The sequence below is a fragment of the Pelobates fuscus genome, chromosome 5 (genome assembly GCF_036172605.1).
Source record: "Pelobates fuscus isolate aPelFus1 chromosome 5, aPelFus1.pri, whole genome shotgun sequence".
NCBI lineage: Eukaryota > Metazoa > Chordata > Amphibia > Anura > Pelobatidae > Pelobates > Pelobates fuscus.
The window spans coordinates 65,190,107-65,216,699 of NC_086321.1; the positions used below are offsets into that span (position 1 = coordinate 65,190,107).

General features: G+C 42.0%; 1 protein-coding gene across 3 annotated transcripts in view; it reads left to right on the forward strand.

Annotated features, from left to right (window-relative positions):
• Positions 1 to 26,593, forward strand: part of MALT1 (MALT1 paracaspase) — a 61,207-nt gene that overhangs the window by 18,065 nt on the left and 16,549 nt on the right. The window contains exons 1-9 of one of the 3 annotated variants that reach the window (XM_063453953.1): positions 418 to 500; positions 1,257 to 1,378; positions 11,750 to 11,900; positions 15,513 to 15,679; positions 19,023 to 19,122; positions 20,503 to 20,547; positions 23,087 to 23,116; positions 25,357 to 25,380; positions 26,193 to 26,396. In XM_063453953.1, the coding sequence (XP_063310023.1) occupies positions 1,286 to 1,378; positions 11,750 to 11,900; positions 15,513 to 15,679; positions 19,023 to 19,122; positions 20,503 to 20,547; positions 23,087 to 23,116; positions 25,357 to 25,380; positions 26,193 to 26,396 (814 nt within the window). In that variant the 5' untranslated portion in view covers positions 418 to 500; positions 1,257 to 1,285. Of the gene's footprint in view, positions 1 to 417; positions 501 to 1,256; positions 1,379 to 11,749; positions 11,901 to 15,512; positions 15,680 to 19,022; positions 19,123 to 20,502; positions 20,548 to 23,086; positions 23,117 to 25,356; positions 25,381 to 26,192; positions 26,397 to 26,593 lie in introns of those variants that run through there. The other 2 variants (XM_063453950.1, XM_063453952.1) reach the window with 2 other exon arrangements.

Sequence of the window (26,593 nt, forward strand, 5' to 3'; positions counted from 1 at the left end):
TGGCCATTCAAGTATAAGCTTACCTGCCATGTCAAGGCAAAACCTCTTAGGTGAGTCGTACACTAACAATTCTCCTTGCTGTTTTCAGCTAAAAGGCACAATCTATAATGACACAGGTAATTTTTTAAACTCCTACATGCTTATTATTGATTATTGATCCATTAATAGGAAACACATGTGGTGGGCAACAGCACTGTAACATGGCTGTGTACTACAAAAACAAATACAATCATACAAAATCAAGCCCTGCACTCAAACTCCCTCTATTCCTGGGCGGCAGAAATGACTGTAATACACATCAGCCCAATGTATACAATATAAACCAAAGGAAAAAAGTTACTTGCACACTACCCCAATCCCTATGCACATTTAAATAATACATTGTTAGTGTAGGATTCACCTAAGAGGTTTTGCCTTGACTTGGCAGCTGAGCTTAGACTTGAAGTGATACCAAAAAAAGCTCCAGTTGTTTAAATGTGCATAGGACTTTGGAATAGCACGTAGGTACGTTTTTTTCTTTGATATTTATTGTATGTATTGGGGTTGATATGCACTATGGTCATTGCTGCCACCCAGGAGTCGTGGGGGTTTGAGCAGAGGGCTTCATTGTGTACGTTTGTTGATATACCTTCTCTATTGAACTAGCCATACTAAAGCAAATAGTGCCTTTGGAGATATCTAATTCAAATTGATTTTTTCTGCCATTAAACATGGTTATTGGGACAATAAGAGTGAACTTAGATACCCGGAGGGAGATTTATAAAAGCAAAGGCAGATACAATTCTGGATCAAAAGTGCTCAATAATGACCAGTTACCATGGAAACCAGTAGAGTGTATCACCATTTAGCACATTGCACCCATATTAGCACTGGTTTACCGTTGATAACCCTCTCTTTGTTGTATTACTATACCCACACAGGCTTCGTGAAGTTGTCGCGTTCATCGAAGACCTTATTTTAATGGTCAGCAACCTTTCTATCTCCAATCCAACCATTTGTGAGAGAACTGCATCTACGAGCATTTTGTAAAACATGTTTAAAAAAAGTCTATAAATAAATGTTGATAATGATAACAATGATAATAATATCATACAGAAGTGGTTTGTCGAAATTGCCCAACCGTGATTCAACATCTAGTGGAAATCTTTGAGAGGCTAAACTGTCTTATTTATATTCTTTAAAAAACGTCTTGTCTTTTTTTTACTCATGAAAATAGTCGGGAGGAAATTTTTATAACTGAAATTTCTTTCCATTAGGAATAAAAGTTGCTGTACAACCAGAATCAATGGCAGTATTATCTGGCCAAATGGTGAAGTTGAGCTGTGTAGCACATGGACATCCTGTTGTCAATTACCAGTGGTTCAAGATGAATAAAGAGGTAATTTCTTTGAATATTAAGGGACAACTAACGTTCTCCATATTTCAAGGTGCCCTTAAGATCTTTGTCCATTAACATATACTATACACTGCTATTGGGTTCTGTAATTAGCGAGTGCATTCTGCATAATTAATAAAATATAAAATTCATGAGCATATTTTCAGTTCCACGTTCTTTCATCCAGCGTACAAAAAAAAAACTCCAGAGAAAGCAAGGTGCTTGAGAATGGACTCGTGCAATATTGTTTAATAGGAATTGTGACCTGTCCGAGTTTTGGGAGATCAGCAATTCGTCTTAATTCCGCAACTCCAAACACTGTATAGATGCATCATGAAATGGGCAACGGATAAGTCATTTTGTTTGTATCGGGATTTAGAGTTCCTTGCAGCTAAGCAGCTAAGTTTGTCATCATAAGCAAGCAGATGCGTCTGCTGGGGCTGTCAGGGCTTTCCTGATTCTGAACGCTGCCGTTATCGGTCTTGCGTCTCCGTCCTTTTTTGCCCCCATTGTCTCTGCCACTTTGTTCGCGTAGATCAATAAGGCCTCTGGGCCCATGTCTTCAGGGGCTCCGCGTATGCGGACATTTCTCTTGCGGTGGCGTGTTTCTATCGCCGTAACTGCTTGGGTGAGTCTCCGGAGTTGGAGCGTCAGTGTTTCCGTTTGCTTACTGGTGTCATTCAATAGGGCATCTCTTGTGCCTTCTCGGGTTTCCACGGCATCTAAGTAGCTTTCAGGATCAGTACATCTAGACTTTTACAGTTTTCATGTATCAGAGGTATGTTGATTCCCGACACTTTGCCCAATACCGAACCCAGCTGATCGCCGGGCAAACTGAGACAGACTTGCACAGGTTTTATGTTATCTAATGCATAGCAATCTGCGTCACATTGTCTACTACCGAGCATACCACTGAGTGTCAGGCAGACCCCGACAACAATTCTGTTAGTAGGAAGATAAATGTTTAACATAATACTTTACAAGGCAGTTCAATATCACAGGTTGGTAAGTGTATTCTACCACAGGCAGGCGTTGTGTATGTATTTGTTTCACTTTTTTTTTTGAAGTGTCTATAGTGCTCTTTTCCTCTTAGATATGTTATCCCCTGTCTCGCTTATAGTGATGTGAGTATGGATCCACTTGATCCCTTTGTCGCATAGGTATTTTTCCCAGGAGAGTATACAGGGAAGAGTTTTGATATCCCGCCTGGGCATCAGCAAAGCGTAAATGGTGGATATAGTTTTTTTTGCCTGTTTTCCTGCTGTAATGAATTTCTCAAATTCTGTCAGTGTAGTGCTAGTATGAGATTTAAGGTTCTGTAAGTTAGTTTTCCACCAGGATGACAATTGGAGGTACGAGTGGTGCGCCGTGTTCGGGAGAATATATATTTCTGTTAGTTGGTCAAATGTTGCTAGTTTCCCTTTGTTTAGAAGGGTGTGTATGTGGAACACTCCACATCTGTTCCAGACTCTATAATTATAGTCAGGTATCATCCTTGCCAAAGCTTTAATGGGGGTCGAGAGGGGGGTTGGGTAGTTGCTACACAAGAGTTTGCGCAAAATGTCCCAGATTTTTTTTTTTTTAAATTCTTTATTTTTCTTGTGCATTGTATTACAAAACAGAGTATTCTGTAACGCCACAACATCGGTTACAGGCATTTCAGCAACATACATGGTCATGGCAAAGATAAACAGCACATTTTGTTTTTATAAGTAGATATAGCACGCTAGGAACAATGTTAAACTAAGGAACATGGTAAGTGCTCGTTTGTGACACTCTTCTATTTTGTTGGGTCACGAGTGGACCAACATGCTTAAATTGTGAAACATCATATATTGTCAACTCGCTCAAAAATAGGTAAACAATGCTTGAATGGAAAAGATATGCATATAAGACATCTTAGCGTGATTCCCCCCATTCAAAGAGGTCTATAACATTTGCGTCAACATTAACTTTAACCAGGCTGGTAACCACTAGGGGTAGGGTAGACTCTTCGAGTACTATCAGGAATATATGTGAACATTAATCATGGTTTGAGCCTACGAGGTTGGTATTGCCTCTAGGGCTGAGTGGGTGCGTGGGCGTTGCTTATGGCATAAATACTATGTGCCCTATGCCATGTGTGTACCCTGTGAGATTATCAGGAGAGTTAAATAGCAACATAGCAATAGAAGCGCTGTGTATGTTAATTGCTTGACAAAAGTGCACCTAAGCCCCTAAGAGCATATCAAAGGAGTTAAACACATAGCAAGGACTACACAGTTTCCATTTTGTTAGTCAGGCTTAATATATCAATGAATAGATATGGTAGTCACATCATTTCACGCGGGCTATATGACAAAGAAATCTGCTTATGTAAGGTACTGACATGTTAGTAATAAAGAGAAAGGGTGGTGATCTCTTAACTGGGCTAGCCTATTATCACCAGTAGCTGACATGAGTGAAGCCTAGTGTGTGCTCATTAGCCTATCCTCGTGGGTATAAAATCAGGGTATACATATGTAGACTTGAGCAAGATGTGTTGTTGCCACTGAAGGCTCTGGGCATCCCATTGCTATTATGCTGTATATAGGTGAGTATTGTAAAAAACATAGAATAATTAGCAATAGGCAAGATGACATTCTTGGTTGTAGGCGTGGAGCATACATGTTAGATAGTCTAGTATGCAGTGTCCATGGTATGAATCACGGAGCTCCAGCCTAGTGTCCTGCATCTGGATCAGCCGATTCCCATCATTGGCAGTGTTTGTACCTGCTTAGATAAGTCCATCTTCTCCTGCTGTCCTTGTCGCCGGCCCCCGGTTTCTGCACAGGCCCGCATTCTGCCCCCGCTAGCTAGGTTGTTCATGTCCTGGTTGTTGGCATTTGTAGCTTGGTGTCGGCTATGCTGTTGGTGCGGATTAGTCAGTTTCATGGCTCTCCGCTCTGAGTTCCGGTAGCGGGTGTTTGTCCTCTGGAAAGCGGGAAAGCGTGTGAGCCGTTTTCGGCGATGCCGTCCAGGCCGCTTAATCCTCTTCTTAACCCGGCCAGGTCCAGTGTGGGGAGTGTTAGGAGGTGAGTGTAGGATTGAGCTTTCACTGCGTCCACCTTCCGTGTGCCGGCTCTGCTTGTTCAGTAGCCGTTGCCAGAAATCAGCCAGGATCTCCTCTAGCCGCTGTAAGGTGGTTTCCAGCGGGCCTCGTGTTGGGGAGGCATTTAGTGCATCCGCCATTTTGGCTGGTGTAACTAGGTAGGCTTTGGAGTTCAGGTCACTTGTGGGTCGTTAGGTACCCTCTTAGTGGGAAGTTTTAGCCTGTGTGTAGGTGCCGTGATGTCCCTCAACGGCAAGGGGGGGGGACTGGAGCCCCTTCCACCTCTATGTGCCCCAGCAATGTAGGCAGCAGGGAGACCGGCCGTATCGCCTCTGCTGTACCCACGTGCAGGCCCCAAAGAGGCTTCGGGTTATGACCGGCTGTCGAGTGGTGAGATGCCTTGCAAGGTGTCTCTCGTAGTTGCAGAGTGACCCTAGCCGTATCGGAGCTCGTTTTCTCGAGTGAAAAGTCGTTTTTTCTCGTTCATTAGCTTTTTCTGTGCAGGAGCTCACTCCGTGTGCGACTTGTCTGTGATGTCCCAGATTTTTAACATTATCAGTGTGGCAGGGAGTGCTTGCGTGGTGTCGCCTCTGCTGTGTGGGGGTAACCACATTAATGTATCAATGTCTTGGTTATTTAGCCAGTGTTGTTCTATGGATATCCATTGCAGTTGATTATGTTCTAGGGTGACGGGGGGAAGGCTAGCTAATACTGCTGCTCTATAGTACCATTGTATATTGGGTAAACCCATTCCTCCCTTTTTTTTAGGTTGGTATAGTGTGGATACGGCTACTCTGGGTCTATTTCCCTGCCAAATGAAGAGGTTGATTTGTTGTTGGAGTGACGTAAAGTAAGTTGGTGGTATTCGTAGGGTGAGTGTCCTGAACAGGTATTGTAATTTGGGCAATATCCCCATCTTGACCGCGGCCATGCGTCCTGACCAGGAAATTCATTTATTTTTCCAATTTTGGAGTATTGTTATGATCTCTTTGCTGAGTTTGGTATAGTTCAGGTTATACAGATTGGACAGATTATGTGGAAGTTTGATACCTAAAAATGTGAGGTAGTCGGTTCTCCAATCATATGAGAACCGTCCTCGTAGATCCGATAAGTAATCATCCTCCATCCCCACCCCCATGGCTTGTGTCTTGGAAAGATTCAATTTATAATATGAACATTTGCTATATTACTGTAGTATAGTGTGGAACGCTGGTAAGGACACATGGGGGTCTGTGACAGTGAGCAGAACATCATCTGCAAAGAGATTCAGTTTGTGTTCTGTTCCCCCCACTTGTATTCCCCTGATCTCCTTAGCCGAGCGAATAGCTGCGGCTAATGGTTCCAAAGCCATTATATATAGGAGGGGTGACAGGGGACACCCCTGTCACGATCTGTTCGTTATGGGGAAGGGTTTGGATTGGAACCCTGACGTAAAAACCCGGGCTTCGGGATTACTGTACAATGATTTGACCACTGAGATGAAATGCGTGGGGAAATCGAACTTGGCCAGGACCGCCCACAGAAACGGCCAGTGCAGGCGATCAAAAGTCTTTTCTGCGTCTAGAGATAATAAGAGACTCTTAGGGGATTGTTTATGCATGGTATGTAAAAGTGCAAGGGCTTTACGCGTTCCATCCGTTCCCTGTCTGCCGTGTACAAATCCAACCTGGTCAGAGTGTATTATGTTCGGGAGTATATTCATCAGACGGTTAGCATTAACCTTTGCTAGGATTTTCACATCTGCGTTTAGGAGAGAAATGGGTCGGAAGTTGGCGCAGTGGGTTGGTGGTTTTCCCGGTTTAGGCAGTGTGGTTACATTGGCTGAAAGCATATCCGATGACATGGATTCTAGTGCGGTGGTGGATGTAAAAAGCGACACCATTCTAGGGGCAAGGATGGAGGAGAACTTTTTGTAATACACGTTGGGTAGTCCATCTGGATCTGGGGATTTGTTTAATGGCAAATTTTGTATGACTGTGTCAACTGTGTAGGCTCCCTGCATTGTATTTTTACCTGGTTTAAAAGCTAGGTAGATCATGACATTTGGTGTATGTATGTCATATATTACCTGCTGATGGACCAGCAGGTTTGGTAAGTAGTTATGGTGTTACTCTGCATCCTGTTCATAGCTGGTAAACCTCATGGGCAGTGATAGGCAGGTGGGGACATCATTGTAGCTAAGCTAGGTAAGAAATTTTGCGGTACTGTCCCCGGGCATTATGGCAGACAACATCCTTATTATCATATCGGTCGGATGAGATCTGATATGGTCTTTCGGTTGCAGCTGACACATCGTACAGATCAGCTACCAACTTATAAGTATGTTTAAATAAAACAAAGAGTTATCTAGTCGACATGGAGACGATATGAGTAATTACCCTACCCTTTAGTTAGTTACTAGGAGAGACACAGGGCGACTTCCTGGTCATTGCTTGCCAATTTCATGGGTTAACGATTGTCACATAGGTTTACTTATCTAGTGAGGCACGTCTAGGTCCCTTCAGTATTATTGTGACCACTTGCACATCTAATCCCCATGCATTCTATGTCAAACAAACACAATATGGCCTGTCACTACCAGTGAGTCAGCTACCTAGCTCTATAGTTAAACCAGTTTGTGGAGGTGTTGTATGGCACTTCGCGTGCCGTGTGTAAGTCTTGGACAGGTGTAGATCTGATTCATATACATGGTATGCGGAGTCTGCTGCGATTCCCTAGATACAGGTTGTAAGGTACATGAGGCTCTTTACAGCTTTCGTGTCTTAAGCTTATAAAATGTGAGCCATTTTCAAAGATATTCTGGTGAGTAAAATCACAGGAACTTATATCCTGCGTCAGTTCGGTACCCTGTAAAGTGGTATCTCTATCTCGTGAATGTGTTTGAGTGAGGAATGTGGAGTGATTAGTTAAGTGAAATACAGTTTATATGCCAGTCCTGTACCGCCAAAGCGGGAATACTTGCGGTGTGTAGTCAGTTAGTAGTGTTCCATTCTTTATCCACTCGTCGCGGTGGTTTAGGTGTTTGAGTGGCTCCAACCATGGGCATGTTCCATTGGCGGAGCAGGTTCAGGCCCTCTTCTGCCGTGTGGATGACTGTGGCTGTCCCATTTCTGGAGGCTATGAGACGTATAGGGAAACCCCATCGGTACAAGACATGGTTGACACGGAGGGTCTCTGTCACCTGCTGAAAGGATTTCCTTTGTCGCAAGGTGGCCGCGGAGAGGTCGGAGAACATCTTGATGCCGGAGTACTCAGCAGGTAGGTCTTTAGCTGTTCTGCTTCTCCTCATTAGAAGATCTTTCACGTGGAAATAATGGGCTTTCAGCAAAACATCTCGAGGTAATGAAGCCGCAATCCATTGGGGTTTAGGGACCCTGTGCAGGCGGTCTAGTAGCAGCATATCCGCGGGAATCTCGGGAGATCTGCTTGGAGGACCGTTTCCGGTATGCCCCTCAGCCTGATGTTGCTTCTTCTGGATCTATCCTCGAGGTCCATAATCTTTGTCTCGCATTGCTGCAGCTGGGAGGTAAGAGATTTGATTTGCTCTGTGGATGCGTTGTGCGCATCAATTAGATCCTCCATTTTGGCTTCCACGTGCGTTGTACGGGATCCAATGTCTTGCATGTCGCGTTTCAGTTCTGCAACGCTGGATTGCCAGGTTGTGATAAGCCTTTGTGATTGTTCCTCTAGGGCTTGTTTCAAAATTGTTAGGGTAAGTGGCTCTTCACTTCGTGGCGATTCTTCCTCTGATCCTGAGGCCTCGGCGCCATCTTGTTGGTCCGCAGCCGCGGACTGTATAGTCAGAGCTGCCGCTTTTTTAGGCGAGAAGAAACTCGATCTATCGGGTTTTTCTTGGTGCCGACGGGATTTGGAATGCGACATCTTGGATATGGCACTGATTTCCTCGCAGGGGCCTCACTATTGTTTAGGTTTGCCTAGCTCGTGGTGCAGAGCTAAAGGCTCAAGCGGCCATTTCCCTCCGCGGTCAGCCACGCCCCCATTCCCCAGGATTTTTAATATGTTTACAGATAAGTATTTAACAAATATTTATTTGTATGTAGTGAAACATATTTTTATCCTGCAGCTGGAGGCCTCTTAGTTCCCTGTCAATCAAAGCACCATACGTACTACAGCTCACACTTCATGTTCTGTGGCGTTTAGCATCTCCACGCTCTGCATGGTTTTATGAATTAATTTAAAGGGCTCTGTGCAGTGCTGACTTTCAGTGATGCAAAGAAGTAATTGGTCAGTATGGGGCCCACTACAAATGGCTCCTGCTGCCTTACAGGGGCCCCAGGTATCCACTGATACCTGGGGTTAGTGGTGTGATTTAACCCTGCTATTTTCACATAGGCAATTAAATGCCTTTTTAAAGAGCTATTTGCAGCACTGGCTTCCAGCGCTGCAAATAGCTTATCTAAAAGTCTGGAACCACTAAAAATGGCTCCAGCAGACAGAGTGGTGCCCCATGTATCTATTGATACCTGGGGTTTTCCTGGTTTAAGCAGGGATTTAACCCTGCACACACTAAATATGCAGGGCGTTTTACACCACCCTACAGGCATTAAGCCCCAGAGGCGGCTCTCTAATAAGGCGGCCACCTAAGTCCTCACTCTGTCTAAGGCCTCACGGCCGCCTAAATCGCCATAGGGAAGACTGAACTGTCGGGTTCTTGATGTATGATGGGGGACCTGACACAGGAGGGGGCCTGGTGGCTTGCTCTTTATGTCTTCGGGTGCGAGTCCCCTCCGCTCGGTCTGACCTGTGGGAGATCAAGCCTTCAGTTTGCAGCTCAGCCGGGTGTGAGCTGCAGACTGAAGTGTCTCGCGATCTCCAGCCAATCAGAGCGTTGCCGCGGTTTACCACGGCAAGGCTCTGACCGGAGATCGCAAGACATTTACCATGTGATGCCAGTTGCAGGGCTGCAGACCGAAGAGCCCACCAGACTGGAGCTCACTGGACCACTAGGGACAGAGGGAACTCACTGGACTACCAAGTAAATTTCAACCCCCCCCCATCACCGCCTCTCATACTATGTCAACCCCTGTCACCCCCTCTCACACTATGTCACGCCCCCTCTCACCCTGTCACACCCTCTCACACTATGTTACCCCTTCTCACACTATGTTACCCCCTCTCACACGATGTCACCCCCACACTATGTCACCCCCCTCTTACTCTGTCAGCCCCCTGTCACCCCCCCTTACCCTGTCACCCCCTCTCACACTTTGTCACCCCCCTGCTACCCCCCTCTCACTCTGTCACCCATGCTCACTGTCACCCCCCCCCCTCACACTATGAGTAATTTTGTTTGTATCGGGATTCAGAGTTCCTTGCAGCTAGTATACACACTCACACTATCACCTCGATCTCACTCTGTCACCCCCATCTCACTCTGTCACACCCCTTACACTAATGTCACCCCCATCTCACACTAATGTCACCCCTCTTACTCTGTCACCCCCCCCTCACATTATGTCACCTCCTCCCCCCCCTTACTCAGAGAGTCAGAGTGCTCACAATGCAGCAGCACAGTGAGCTGCAAAAATGCAAGCCTCTGAATGATGAATACAGAAACTAGGTCTCTACATCCAACTCTGCAAGCCCGCCCTTCAATATATCTACAGCTTCTTATACACACACAAGTCAACCACTATTTTGTTTTTTCTCTAATGGTGTTAGTGGGGGCCTTATGTTTGAGTTTTGCCAAAGGCCTCGCCAAGTCTAGAGCTGCCACTGTTAGGCCCACTTTATGTAGGACGGCATAGAATGCCCTATGTCATTAAAAGGTTAACACAGCTCTACCAGAATCATTCCAACCTGTTCTGCACAAAAAGTCTGCCTCCTAAATCAGGTCAGCTGTGTTTAAACTCATGAAGCCTTTATGAGCGATGGGATTGCACAAGGAATGCAAAATCAACTAATTCCCCTTTTCAAAATTTCCATTGTCTGACATACGTAAGGTTTGCCATCAGTGTATCTGGCATGTCTGCACAGGCACAAGGAAGTGCATGTGTCGCTAACATTTTATATTTACAATGTGTGCAATAACCATGTGGTAAGGCTAGAAATATAGTTTGCTCTTACACCACTTTTCTGTCCTCTAAAGTTAGGAAATATCTGAAGCTTTTTAGCATATGATCACTTCATGTTCAAATTGTATGAAATTCATGTGAAACCAAGGCCACAATTTAATATTGATAGTTAAACATAAAAATGATTTAATGTTTTTAAATATACCTTTAAAATTATTTAATATTACAATAAGTATTTAAATTGTGTAATGGTTTGATATTTTTAAAAGCTATTTTTACATGCAATATATACGTTTTGATATTTTAATATGTTAAGAAAATATTAAAAAATATTATCTAAATTATTAAATTGAGGCCTTGATTGATTGTTACTTTTACATCAACAGTATCCTTTTTACTTAACCAGTAAATTACTAAATTCTCATTGTTGTCAAAGAGCACAATATTTATAGAAAATATTGAGTGCATAGCATTAGCTAACAAATAAAACAACATTTTGTGTATAGGTATCTTCTATGAGGATATCTAGACATTACCATATGTAAGTTTATATTATATATAGAAATATTTTTGGGCTCAAATGTTTTAGAATCTATAGAGTATCCATTATCTTGGGAAATTTTAGATGGGATCTAAACTACCGTATTAGCATGTATGTGGAAGTACGTTATTTGTTGTAGAGAATTGGTGTCACAAAAGTAGATATACTAAAACAGTCAAATACCCTGTTACTGGGTAGTTAGTTGTAGGAAACTGATGGAATTTTTGGGAATAGTATCGTTTTGGAAATGCTTTTTCTAGCAACAAAATTATAAAAATAATGTTTCTCTGTGCATAATGAACAGATACACTAAGTTCAGTTACACCAAGCAAATGTACTATACAAGGCAATGTAGCCTGCAAATAAGCCATGTTTAATCAGAGCCCTAATCTGTCCCCCAATAACCGAGTGCAGGGTTAGGCAACCTCCGGCATTCCAGATGGTGTGGACTACATCTCCAATAATGTTGGCAATGAATGAGGGGTGATGTAGTCAACAATATCTGGAGTGCCATATGTTGCCAACCCATGATCTAACTGTCAGACTTTAAAGTTTAACATAAATGGGGTAGGGAATTTTCCCACTGCAAATTAAAAAATGTGTTTCTCCAAAGATTCTAAACAAATTATAAAACAAAGTGGGATGTTGGGTTTCATGGGCTCAACTTAATCCGTTAATTGGTGGAGTTAATGAGAGATGTTACAGTTACTTCCATATCCAATTCACAGGTTCCTTATGGAAATTCTTCAGAGTTGGTTTTCAACCCCATTCAAGTACAGGATTCCGGCCATTACATCTGTAGAGTAAACAATGAGTTCTCATTTGACTTCAGTGACTGGGTACAACTGGATGTTTATGAAAGTAATTTAACTTGTCACGGTAAGTCAATTCCATTACTCCATTGCATCATACCCTATCAGAGCAATACCAGACAAAATGCTAATGCTGGAGCAAACCAATGGAATATTGTAGTTAAATGTCTGATTTACGCCATATTTACTCAATTTCACCATGATAGAATAAAACGTTCAAACGCCATTGTTTAGCATTCTCGTTATGCAGGGAGATCTCAAAGACTAATAGGAAACCAAATTCCTATGTTTAGATTGTTATGGTTAATTTAACAAGTGTTATGCCAGCAAGTCCAATTGGTTAATTTATTGGTTTTGTCAGTACCAATATTGTTTCTACATCATTTTCAGAGGTACACCTAAAGCCACGATCACATATGTTCTGTAGTGTATATGCCTTCTGTCAGAAATTAGCATGCGGCTTTGTAACTTGTTTATGTTCAAAAGTGGTATGTACAGAGCATGGCCTTAAACAGACTCTCCGTCAAATGGAGAAAAATGGAATGGAGAAATTAGTTTCTCTGCTGAGTGAAGGCCTGTGCTGGACCCAGGGACGTATTAGCCGCGAGGCAAACAAGGCATTTGCCTTGGGCGGCATTTCCCAGGGGGCGGCAAAAAAAGCCACTCCCAAATGCCCAGGCAAATGTCTTGTTAGCCTGGCGGCTAACTAAAAATCCAGTTGGGCGGGTGGCGCTGGCGAGGGAGCACTTCCCCTGAGCTCTCTGCTCAGCTCCCTCGCGCGCCGCAGAGTGATGTCGGGAGCCAGAATATGACGTCATATTTCGGCTCCCGGCATTACTCTGCGGCGCGCAAGGGAGCTGAGCAGATTGCTCACTAATCAGTGCTCCCTCTCCAGCGCCGCCCGCCCAGCAGCCCCACTGGACCCCAGGGAAAGGGAGAACCCCCCCTCCACCCCAGCATTCCCAAAGGTAAGGAGGCTGGGGGGGGATGAATTTAAAAAAAAATGTCTAGGGCAGCACAAAACCAGGATACACCACTGGCTGGACCTGCTGAGAAGCTAAATGATGGTTTCAAGCGGTTAACAAACTTTGATTGACATGAGAATATATTGTATGGTTTCCTTGTTACTGTATCTTTTATGGTTACATCATTTCCCTTGTTTTTGACTTTTTTTTACCATTCACTTATAAAAAGTCCTTCAAAATGTGCGATTTTCATTTCTTACTTGCTTTCTCTAGAACCACACGTTTTCGATTGGGGTTTACAAATTTATGATGGCTAACAGTAATCACTGATTTTCGGATTGCATATCTCAGTAAATCTAAGCCATGATCATTCTTGAATGTACATTTATAACAAAGTTTGTGCTGTCTAACCAAAATATTTCCCAGCATTGGCAGGATTATACACTAAAGTGAGAATTCAATGTGAATTTCGAATTTAAGGTCAAAATAGCCCGAATGGAAAAAAAAGTCAGCTATTCTGTCACATCGCCTACTTTAACCTTAAATTTCAAATTCACTGTGAATTCTAACGTTGGTAAATAAACCTGTCAGTTAAATATGTGGGACACAGGTGAGGCAGGTCATTATGGTTGTAACAATGACTGATGCCTTCTGCCATACATGTATAGAGTCTCTTAACATCAATACCCAGTAACACTGTGCAAAAATAAGGTAAACACAATATTTTGCATAAAACATTCATTTGTGAAAAGAGTGCAGGTTCCGAGGAATTGATAGAGAATTATTTGAAGCTCTGTGGCTTTGAGGTACCTATAAGCACACAGAGTCAGTGCAATGCAGGGCTATGTCCCTATAATACTCAGTGTCATGTCAATTTACACATTTGTACGCATTTTTAGTTCTTTCTTCTAAAGGAGTGAGAAACTTTCAAGATATCAGGCCAGCTGTTTGTTTCTACTACTTTTTTTTTTTTTTTTTTTTTTTTTTTTTTTTAATTCTTTATTTTTCTTAGTGCATAGAGTAACATGTCTGCTTGTGATGCCACGACAACATGACAAACATATAGCAACATCACAGGTGAATACAGTGTCGTGACAAACGAAGATCTGCACATTTTTATGGTTTAAGAAAACAGGCTTAAACATGTGTTTGAACTTAGAATCTGAGAGACTACAGGAGGGAACGGACCTATATATTATTTTTCTTAGTGCATAGAGTAACATGTTTGCTTGTGATGCCACGACAACATGACAAACATCTAGCAACATCACAGGTAAATACAGTGTCGTGACAAACGAAGATCTGCACAATTTTATGGTTCAAGAAAACAGGCTTAAACATGAGTTTGAGCTTAGGATCTGAGAGACTACAGGAGGAAACAGTTATATTAGCAGATGGTAAACAGGCTTTATGAATCGTGGAAGTTATGTTTCTAGTGCAGGCTAACTAAAGGTCTAAGCTCGGCCCCTGAGTGGGTGCATATGTAAGAGAAAACGGTGTTAGCAATCAAGGGCATTAGCTATGTGGTAGTTGGTTGTAAAACTGTTAAGCAATGTAAAACGTCTATGAATGAGTCCCAAAGGCTAGGTCTAGGCAAAAGTATACGGGGGTCACATAGGGAGACCTGTACATATCGGGAGTTCACCAGGGTAGATCAGGTCTGCAGAGCCATCTGTGCCTGTGCCGAGAGACAGTCCGAGGCCTCTTGTCTGTTCATCCAACGCCCAGTCTGTTATGTGGTCGCTTGTTGCTCAGCCGAGGGCTTGTGTCCCGCCGGTAGGTACCTTTTGCAAGGATGTGAGGTGGTATTGTGCCTTGGCGCCTCGTGGTGATCCTGAGCGCAAGTTCTCCATCTTGTGAGGCTGCTTGTGTCAGAGTCGCGTTGGCTTTGTTCTTGCGTTTGTGGATGCGGGTGTGAGTATCTGGGTCGGCGTGGCCGGATTCCCACCATCTCTTTTGTCGGATCTGAGGTGGCTGGGCGGCCGCCCTGAGAGCCTGTAGTGGGGCTCCATAGTGGCGACGGCGGGTCACCGGGCGGATCCACAAGACCACCGCCCGAGCCGCTTTAGGGTAGGGCATTCCCCTGGTGTGTAGTAGGTCGCAGAAGGCCGAGTAGAGCCAGTCTAGGGCTTCCAAGGAGTTAGGGCATCTTGGCTTCACCTCAGCCTTACTTTTCGGCAGGCGACGGGCGGCCATCTTAGACCCGGCTGACTTTCTCTCTGTCCGCGAGGTAGGTTGCCGCCCTTGCTTTCGGCCCTATCCCACCTGTCTAGTGGGGACCGGGATGTCCCCCCCGGTCCAGAGGGGGGGGGTAGGAGGCCTTTAGTGCTTACCGGGGGCTCCGGTATCGAGGAGAGCGGCCGCCTCTCCCCGGTTTCAGATCCCGTAGGCCTCAGGTTGCGTTGCGGTCTATGTGCCTGGGTTTGGTCAAAAAGGGTATCCCTCGACTCTCCGGTGCACCCCCGACATGGGTGTCGCACCTTGGAGGGGTTCTGGGCAGTATAGCCGCTGATTTTGCCTCGTTTGTGTCTTGCCCGGCGGGAGCTCTGTCCCCATGCGTCCAGTCAGTTCGGCGGTCAGGCTCCGCCCCCCGTTTCTACTACTTTTTAAGTGGAGATTGTTTACCTACTTGAAATGTGAGTTATTTGTTTTGTAACCATATACATTTCTTCATGCATTCTATGTTCTTATATTTCAATATGTGTTAACATTAGGTTTACCTGAGAACAAACTTCACATCCATATTCAGCCCCAGGACCAGAGATTGTTGATTGGAGACAGGCTGGGTCTGGAATGCATTGCTATCGGAAAACCTCTTCCCTGCTACCAATGGTATCGGAATGGAATGGCATTGAAAGATGAGACTAACAGGGTGTTCATGGTAGGCATGGAAACAATAGATAAATGGTCTTGTCAAAAGGTAAACTGTTTTTTGTCTCTGGAATACTGTGATGTTATAAAATCCAAGTCTGGTGTCCTAACAATTGTAATTGTACCAGATCAATGGCTAACAAATGAGACAAATATCATGTTACCTTGAAGGGTCACTCTAAAGACACGCAAGAACCACTACTGCCCACTGTAGTGATTATACTGCCAGCATGCCTCTGGCACCATTCTCCAGTTCAGTGTCAAATTATTCTCAAATTATACAACACAAACCAAGGCTTGCCTGGGTGCACTGACCCAGACCCTTTTTGGCATATGGTTAAAGGGACACTCTAGGCACCCAGACCACTTCTGCTCATTGGAGTGGTCTGGGTGCCAACTCCTACTACTCTTAACCCTGCAAGTGTAATTATTGCAGTTTTTTTATAAACTGCAATAATTACATTGCAGGGTTAACTCCACCTCTAGTGGCTGTCTATTAGACAGCCACTAGAGGTCACTTCCTGGGTTCTAGCACCTCCAGAGGACCTCCAGCGTCGCTCAAAACCCTATAGGAAAGCATTGAAATGTTTTTTCAATGCTTTCCTATGGGGAGACGTAATGCGCATGCGCGGCATTGCCGCGCATGCGCACTAGGTCCCCTCGGCCGGTGGGCGAGATCAGTCTCGCCCACCGGCCGACGCAATGAAGAGGAGGAGCGTCGCGGAGGCGGAGACAGCGACGAGGGACATTGCCGCTGCCTCAGGTAAGTCACTGAAGGGGTTTTCACCCCTTCAGTAACTGGGGATTGGGGGGTGGGAGGGAGAGGGACCCTCCAGTGCCAGGAAAACAGATAGTTTTCCTGGCACTGGAGTTTCCCTTTAATTATTCAAAATATCAATACTATCCATATCTAAATGGCATTTTTCACCTGTCCCACCCCTCCCCCAAAAAATACAAATAAAATCTCTATGAAATACTCATATTGCCTGTGTAGGAATTTCACTGACATCCCAACCCAGTCAAAAGATATACTGAGATAAAGTAGGGACTATTTTGTCAGAGTATTTTTTTCTACACCTGACACTTTTAAACACTGGGCGGTGCTGCTGCATCTAAAATTGTCAATCACTCAGCCGTCTATAGACCTCAATGCTGTACTCCCGCGCATGCTCCTAAATAGGGGTGTATATGTGTGGTGCTTGTGTGATAGGCAGAGGTATAGTAGTGGGTGTTGTTTGAGTGGATGCAGAGGTTGTTACTGTGACATGACCTTGTATGTTAAAGTGTCTGCAGATGTTTGTGCATTTCTTTTGGGATATGTTTCCTGATGGGCCTATTCATTCCACTCTATATCCTTCCCTATCCTCCACAAAACCTCTCCCCCACCCCCAATGAGTTGTACTCCATCTGCCCTCACCCAATGTTCCCATTCTCACCAATCTTCCTTCACACTTTATTAACTTTCTCCCACAATTCCCCACTTGTCTCTGTGCCCCACTTCCTCGTGTTCACTGTGCACCGCCTTAAACTTGTTCCTTATGGCCTGTTTTCCCATTATTACTCCCCATGTGACTCCCCTTACCTTCCTTTGGGTTGTGGATGTGGAGCTCTTTAGACCCAGTTATATCACTCTAACTGGCTGCAAATTGTAGTGTTTATGGTGCTTATAGTGTCCCTTTAAAGTTAGGACAACATTATCTGCTTATTCTTTATAACGGTAACTTCCACTCACTGGTTATTGTCTTTATGCAGGCTATAAAATGTATAAAGGTTTCATGTTTAGTATATTAAAGGGGCACTCCACTGTCCAAATACAAAAAAAAAAAAAGAGTAAAATCACTATTTTGTAGATGTATCCCCAATGAAAACAAGCTTGCATTTAATTATGTATTTTTTAATTGGGGTATATCTGACAACAGCTTGCAAAAGCTGCAGATCTCTTGTCTGAAGCCTTAGCAGGCACTCCCTTTCTAACCCAGCCCAGTCTTTCTGTGGCTGTCCAATCACATACTTTTTAAAGCAGCTTAATGAGAAGTCTTTGCAAGTCAGCTGCTCTGAGCAATTTCTGCTTCTTGAGTTTAGCTCCAATGGGCTAACCAAACCAAGAAGTAACAGGTTGTCTTATTGATAGCCAAGGGGGCTAATTTATAAAAAACACAAGGATAATTTATAAAAAATACCAATTTCTATCTGCACTTTTTCTAAAAATGAAAAATAGAGGACACACTTTTCAAACTAAAGCATTCATCAAACTAAAGTGCATTAGTGGTCTGGTGTATCCCTTTAATACATAGTAGTCTGCAAAGATGCAATAGCTATATCACTTTCACATATATTGTATTTTTATTCTCTTCTCCTACCTCTCTTGATTATATCACTAAAAATAAATTACTGAGCAGGGATCACTGACCCTTTTCCAATCAGTACAAATCAGACTTGAGTCTAAACTGTTTGTAGAATGCTCAGGAACCATTAGCATAGCCTAGAGGGAGGAATAAGTAATAAGTACTAACAAACCCAAAATTTCTAAACTAAATGGCATTACTTTCACTTTTCATTTTCTATGAGAAATCTGCACTTTTATAAATTAACTATGGAACACCTCGCTGGCTGTCAATAAAACTGCCAGGGAGATTTACAGCCTCCTACTGTGGAGGAGCTAATGGAAGTGGCAGACATGCTCTACTTGAGCGCGCCTGCCTACTCCCACACAGTCCTCACCAGCTCCTCCAGAACTCAGACCAAACGTGCCACGTGGGCACCAACTCAGAGGCTTCTCAATAACCAATGAGAAGCCTTGAATTGGTTATTTCCCTGTGAAGATTCTGAAAGTCTCTCTTCCAGAAAAGAGGGGAGGGCTTTTAAGGCTGCAGTTCATAAGTTCTGATATACCCCCCAACGAATACATGCATGAAAAATGCATGCATGCATTAATTTGGGTATATCTACTAAACAGTGATTTTTCTTCTTCCAATTTTAAGATTGATGGATAAGATGTACACTGCATACTTTTTATATTACTTTAATAGAGCTATTTTAGCCACTTTTTAATTGTCTTTAACCCCTTAAGGACACATGACATGTGTGACATGTCATGATTCCCTTTTATTGCAGAAGTTTGGTCCTTAAGGGGTTAAACACTGTAACATCAAAACCACATGAAAGTTGCTTATTGTCACGCAATAAGAAAAGTGCAAAAGTAATCTTTGGACAAAGTTGAAAGTTCCCTTTTCTTTTGGTTGTTCAGTTTCCTCCTCTGACTAACCCTTGTGTGCCTTGCAAAACCATGCACATCACTTCCTACATGGTGGTAACGAAAGCATAATTGCATTTTTATTTTTTTAATTACTTAGGTTTCAAGTGTTTCAGTAGATCACCAGGGTGTGTACCATTGTAAAGTCACTAATGGAAAAGAAACGGAAGACAGTGTGAAAGCTGAAGTTCTTGTCGTTGGTAAGGCACTATAAGTATCACAGATAAAGGCTGCACAGTTTGAATCAACACTGCCTGGTTCATCCTTCAGCTAACCTGCATTGATAAAGAATGGATGAGAGTGCTCATAACTAGGTTTATATTATTCTTACAAACATCCAAATGCTTGTTTGATTAATCTCACCGTTATCACATCAGTTATTATATCGCATCATTAAAGGGTTACTCCAAAGAAAAAAAACTGTTTAAAAAAAAAAAAAAAAATAGTTTTGGTTGCAGCAACCCTTCCTAGCATCATCCGCACCCCCGAGCTTAAAAAACAAACAAACATTATAAAAGCTTAAACTAACTTTAGTGCCGAGGGTCACAGGCCAAGTTCTCCCTCAGCCTGATCTTCTCCGCGGAGGGAGGTCAAAGAGGGCAGGGCTGAGGAGGAGACGTGCACCTCGAGCAACAACGGGGTTGATTTTCATATTTACAACATTTCAAAACAAAACACTGCACATACAGACTCCACTCACCATGGCCATTTCAAATCACTGAAATGGTCATGTTTTTTAGAGTAACCATTGATATTAATATCCCTTGCTCTAACCATAACCCTTATTATAAAAATTGTGCACGTATTTATGGGAAAACAATGACATTGCTGGGTTCTGTAGGCATCCAGAGATCTGTCTGCCTTATGATGTGTCCCAAACTATATATTTAGAGAATTGTTAATGGTTAAATGTGTATCAAGGGAAAATAATTGCATCAAATGGTATTGGAGACATCCTAATAGACGTGACAGGTAATCGTGCACAGAGACTCTCTGATGGGCAGGTTGCTGAAATTGGCAATATCACACTAAGACCTACATTCATCTGATGCTAACCTTGTAGTACAAGGAGTAGAGTGTACATTGCCATGTTCCATCTCAGAGCATGATGTGTAAAGGTTCAGATACAATATTCTCTCTTGGCTGCTTACTGTTTTGTCTGACTAATTTCATTCAGAGCTTATGCAACCCACTTTTATTCACCCCAGTAACATGCTTTTTCACTACACCCATTGTTGCACCCAGACAATTATAAGCAGATAAAAAAAAATGAAAATCATTATCTCAGCTCTTTAGCAAGAAAATATTAGACCGAGCTGCGGGGAAACTGAAGTTTCAAATGGAAATAAATTCTGAATATGTGTGACTTATTTGTATACCACATCATTATACAATAAGCAATGTAAACCAGAGATATTTCTAAATAAAGCAAGTGAGAAGGCTGAATGTCTCCCATGGCAGTAGAATCTCATCTCATGGCTTCACAGCACTAGAAATAAATAACTGTTTTACAAAAGTGCCGTCCTATTTTAAATCGGAACAGGTGAATATCTTTTTATGTTTTTCTCTTGAAATGAAAGGATCTGGAAAGCCCTGGAAAAATGTTGCGGTGGAGTGCACAGAAGGTAGAGTAAATCCCAACACGTTGTGCATGTTTTGGCTGGGGAACTTTCCTGTACATGGGTGCTGTGCTGTCAAAGGATGGAATGATAATGTCCAATCAACAGTCATTTTCATCTTGATGATTTTTCTCTTTTTTTTTTTCCACTTAAATATCCTACAGTTGTCCTTCAAATCACCGCATTGGAAATGCTTTAATAATAATAAGTAATTATTGAGCTATGAAGTTCAGATTATCACATGTTATCCCTAAGCAGTAAGGGTTAACTGGAACAAAATAAGCACATATTTAGCTTTTTAAAAAATTTTTTTTATCTAGGATGGAAAAATTAGGAAATGAATTCAAATAATAAACAAAGCACAAATCAGTGGGATGTATTCACTAAGCATTTTTGGTGATTTAAAAATGACAACATTTAATTGGTTTAGAACAGCAAATAAAAAAAATAATTATGATAACTGTTTTTAAAAAGTGTTTTTCCAGCAGCAATTGGTAATCATTGGTGAAATCTGAGACTTGAGAGACTGATGGTCAAAGTGTAAAATACTATTTAAAGGCTTTTAAAATATTACTGTTTAGCTGGAGTAAAGGAGGAAAGCTATGTTTAGTAATCTTAATATGACCAGAGAAAGAGTTAAAAAAAAAAAAAAAAATAGACCTTTTCTCAAGGACCACAAGGACCAAACATTTTCCTGGGATTTAGAACTTACTCAATAAATAAAATCTGAACTATTTGTCATCTTTGATGACAGGACTGAGAATTTAAGTTTCAATATCATGGCAATAAATATGTATTGATCTATGCATTCTTTCTATACTTGTTGTTTTTATTCAGTGGAGTTTTTTTCATGAAATATTTAGGTGAAAAACCCACATTAACAGTTATGACATCTCGTTGTATGGAACGCTGCTAATTCTTTCCGTTTTCTTGCATGTCACTTCTCAGTTCTTGAAATATTTCACTCCTAATCTAACAGAAACTTTCTTGACTAACACGAAACAGGTCCAGTCTATGTGCCAGATTACTCGGGTCTTCTTTTTCTATCATTAATGCCAGTGGGATAATTTGAGAAGGCACAAGCCCCGATACACTGGGCCAAAAATAGGACTATAGTTGATTTCATGGAAAGAATCGTATTACTTGTAATTCTGCTAGTTGAATTTTTATTCTTGGTGTTTGTTTACTCTGAATATAGCAATTAATGTTTACTCACCATCATTATGTAATAATTATTGGTATCATTGATATAATTGAAGACTGTATTTTTTTTTTTTAAATCTATTATTGAAAAAAATAATGCTTTTAAATGTCCAAGGTACAATTGAGGCACCCGAACAATGAATGTGCAACTGTAGAGAAGTTATAATTTTCAAAGGGGACATAGCTGATTTATGGCCATTTAAGTTATTCCATGTTTATTGCATAGTGCTATGAGGTAAAAATATCACATTAGTCTTTATGACAGGACATACCCTTAAAGGATGACTCCAACCTCCATGACCACTTCCGCTATTAAAAGTGGTCATCATTCATGGAGCAAGAGATCTGTATACGCAAGGTTTCAGCTTTAAATCCTGCACTTACAGTGATATCTGCCCTTTTGTGCTGGAGGCTAGTTACACCTCTGATACATGTGACTTAGAATTCTGGGCTGCCTAATGTCAAAGTGCACAAATGTCTAATGTTAATTCTGTGCAAAAAGTACATCTATCGTTGGCGTGCACAGCATGTCTATATCTCCACTCCCTTCCCTTTTAGCAAAAAGTACATCTATCGTTGGCGTGCACAGCATGTCTATATCTCCACTCCCTTCCCTTTTAGCAAAAAGTACATCTATCGTTGGCGTGCACAGCATGTCTATATCTCCACTCCCTTCCCTTTTAGCAAAAAGTACATCTATCGTTGGCGTGCACAGCATGTCTATATCTCCACTCCCTTCCCTTTTAGCAAAAAGTACATCTATCGTTGGCGTGCACAGCATGTCTATATCTCCACTCCCTTCCCTTTTAGCAAAAAGTACATCTATCGATGGCGTGCACAGCATGTCTATATCTCCACTCCCTTCCCTTTTAGCAAAAAGTACATCTATCGATGGCGTGCACAGCATGTCTATATCTCCACTCCGTTCCCTCTTAGCTTTTTTATTTTTTGAAATCCTCTCCCTTTCTCAAGCACTCCCCCACTCCCTCCCATCCGCAGCTCAGAGTGCTCACATTCTCTCTAAGAAAGGGAGAATAGACCCATCAAATGGACTCATACTAGTGCCCAACTGAGTGTTATAATTTAATGAAAATAATACTGCAAAAGGGTTAGAGTATGGCTTTAACTGGAGAACAGCTGTTTTTGGCCAGAGCATTTCGAGATGTTGCAGTCAAATGGTTGTAGTGTCATTTTGTAGGGCAGATCTTGTAACCAATCTAAATAAAATGCATGTTTTATTATGTTCTGTTTTATAAGTATGCAGAGGCAACCTGCAATGTATTAATTCCTTCATCTATCTATTGCACTGTGTTGATTAAATAATGTATCTTGTCTCTTTTAGAGGAGTTACTAAGTGACCTCACTATCACTGGTAAGTAATTAATTCGAGAACCTGATAAAAAAAACAACATTGTTTTCTTGAGCATAAGATGCTTGTAAACTATTAAGGCTCTGTTTTGATCATTTTCAGCTTCCGTCTATCTAAAGTTACCTGTAAGCATTCAGTGACATCATTATTTGGCACAGCTATGGGCACCCAATGAATTTAGTTTAGCACTATTAATCGTAAAATTCCACTTCTTTGGAATTCCATTCTATAATCTTATGAAAGCGTTATATACCCATCAATCTACAAAATTAAACACCAATGGTTTAAAACGATTCCCAAGATCTCATAATTAGGAGAGGCATTAAACAGGGATGCCTGTTATCACCCATCCTATTTAACCTAGTTTACACTCACTCATTACTCTTGATTTACTCTTCAGAAGACATAAAGGAGATACCGATGGATCCGCATTAAACTTTGAAAAAAACAGCCCACTTGCGAACTTCCAAATAAACTGGTCCAAGACAACAGCTTTGAGATTAGGCCCAGGCCTCCCAGTATGTTTACAGACACTGACAACTCTAAAATTGATAACTTAGAACTTCAAATATTTATGGGTACGAATACCAAAACAACTGTCCCCTATATATAGAATCAATATGACACCAATCGTGACTGAAGTGAAAGACCTTCTCACTAGATGGAAAAACCTCCCTTTGACTATAGCTGCCTTACTAAAATCAGTAATAATACCAAAACATTTGTCGATTTACATGCCCTACCAGTAATACTCTCAAAATCAGGCAAAAAAATTCCGAACCAGGCTGCGTTCAAATTCTTTTGGAAACACAAACGTCCCCAAGTTGCATTAAATAAACTATCCCAACCAGGATTGAATCTAGGTCTAAACTCACCTAAACTTACCTAAAATTTACATTCTAGCAGCACACTGCTGACATGCACTAGACTGGATAAAAGGGTCAGGACAATGTAGTGCCATACACTTAGAACAACTATGTCTGATGTTACCATCTCCCAACCACTTGGTACTGTTGTAGGCTGCTGCATCAAGACTGAAGAGATCTTACTCTGTTCCCAGCTGGCCCTAACTTGCAATTATTCTCCTCCCTATTTAGTTAAGAATTGCCCCTTCTTATATACCAGTTCATTAAGTTTGTTTTTGGTCTGGTCCCTTTGTCCTGTGTAACCTTCAGTGTCCCAGAGCTTGCTTTTATCCTGTTACCCACTGTGTCTCAGAGCAAGCTGCTTTCCTATGCTTCCAGTTCTAGAGCTTGCCGATGTCCTGTTACCCTCAGTGTCCCAGAGCAAGCTGCTTTCCTGTGCTTCTAGTTCCAGAGCTTGCTGCCATTGTTACCCTCAGTATCCCAGAGCAAGCTGATTCCCTGTGCTTGCAGTTCTAGAGCTTGCCAATGTTCTGTGACCCACTGTGTCCCAGAGCAAACTTCTTTCATGTGCTTCTAGTTCCAGAGCTTGCTGCTATTGTTACCCTCAGTGTCCCAGAGCAAGCTGCTTTCCTGAGCTTCCAGTTCTAGAGCTTGCCAATGTCCTGTGACCCACTGTGTCCCAGAGCAAGCTGCTTTCCTGTGCTTCTAGTTCCAGAGCTTGCTGCTATTGTTACCCTCAGTGTCCCAGAGCAAGCTGATTCCCTGTGCTTCCAGTTCTAGAGCTTGCCGATGTCCTGTTACCCTCAGTGTCCCAGAGCAAGCTGCTTTCCTGTGCTTCTAGTTCCAGAGCTTGCTGCTATTGTTACCCTCAGTGTCCCAGAGCAAGCTGCTTTCCTGAGCTTCCAGTTCTAGAGCTTGCCAATGTCATGTGACCCACTGTGTCCCAGAGCAAGCTGCTTTCCTGTGCTTCTAGTTCCAGAGCTTGCTGCTATTGTTACCCTCAGTGTCCCAGAGCAAGCTGATTCCCTGTGCTTCCAGTTCTAGAGCTTGCCAATGTCCTGTTACCCTCAGTGTCCCAGAGCAAGCTGCTTTCCTGTGCTTCTAGTTCCAGAGCTTGCTGCTATTGTTACCCTCAGTGTCCCAGAGCAAGCTGATTCCCTGTGCTTCCAGTTCTAGAGCTTGCCGATGTCCTGTTACCCTCAGTGTCCCAGAGCAAGCTGCTTTCCTGTGCTTCTAGTTCCAGAGCTTGCTGCTATTGTTACCATCAGTGTCCCAGAGCAAGCTGCTTTATTGTGCAAATCCACAGTGTTTGTAAGCAAGCTGCTTTCCTGTGAAAAATAGAGTTTAATTTTGAAAAATGTGTTTGTTTTTATTTAGAACAGTCAACTGATGAGCTTTTTGGTAAGTATTTGCAATAACATGCAAACAATTTGTGATGTTTTTTTTCTCTGTATTAGATTATTTTTATGCCACTTTACTTTTGGCACTTGCTTTGTAAAACAATGTGTGCATTTAAGATGTAATAAGTACGGAAAAAGCCATTGGACTTATTTATTTATTTATTTATTTTTTTTTACAATTTTGTATTTAGAATTTTATTGTTGATGATGGCAGTAAAAAAAAGCTGCATAATTTAATAAGATAACAGATAATATTTTCTGACCATTTTTAAAACTTAAAAAAAAAAAAGAAGAGATTATGCACAAAAAATAAACAATACTTTTCAGATGACTTTGATAAATCTCCCCCAAAGATATCAACAACAAGCTCATCGCCAGTGCCAAACCAAAGTGGAACCCTAATTCAAACTAAGAGTGGAAACCTTTTAGAAAAACTGAGTTTCCAGCTCTAGATGGCTACATATAGCCTGGGTGCGACTGCAAAGAAATAGCCCAATCTGAGGGCAAACCTGTACAGTGTCCAATCACATTTCACTCCCATATTTAATTTTGCATTACATTTTTATACTTGTGCTGCAATAACTGGAAAATAATACTATATATTACTTAGTACTGAGCTACGAGGCAACATTCCACAAACCTTTCTATACTGGTGACCCCCAACGCCCCTTGCCACCCTTCCCCTGGACAAAGCCAATGATTAGGCAATGCCATCTTTTTTTTTTAAATATTAAAATACCATTTGGATGGAAGGTATCTTGCTTTATTTCTAGTAAAATTATAGTAGCCGATGCTTTATGTTTTTCTTGACAGCCACAGACAAGGTCGCACTACTAATTGGAAATATGTCGTATAAATATCATACTCAACTGAAAGCTCCAATGGTGGATGTTTATGAACTGACTAATCTTCTCCGGCAACTTGACTTCAAGGTGGTTTCTCTGCTTGATTTGACTGAGCTGGAGATGAGAAATGCAGTTGATGAATTCTTACTTTTACTAGATAAAGGGGTATATGGTAAGAAACATTTATATCATGCTTTTAAAAAGCCCATGGTTTAATATTGTATTTACAGTATGTTTCTCAGTGAGGTTGCACCCATACATACCTTTACTTCCTGTGGTTTTACTGTGCATTAATGTTCTTGTAGTTGGTTGCCAGATTATATCTTTACTTATCCCTAATACCTTTAGCATTGCTGCTTCCAAGAAACA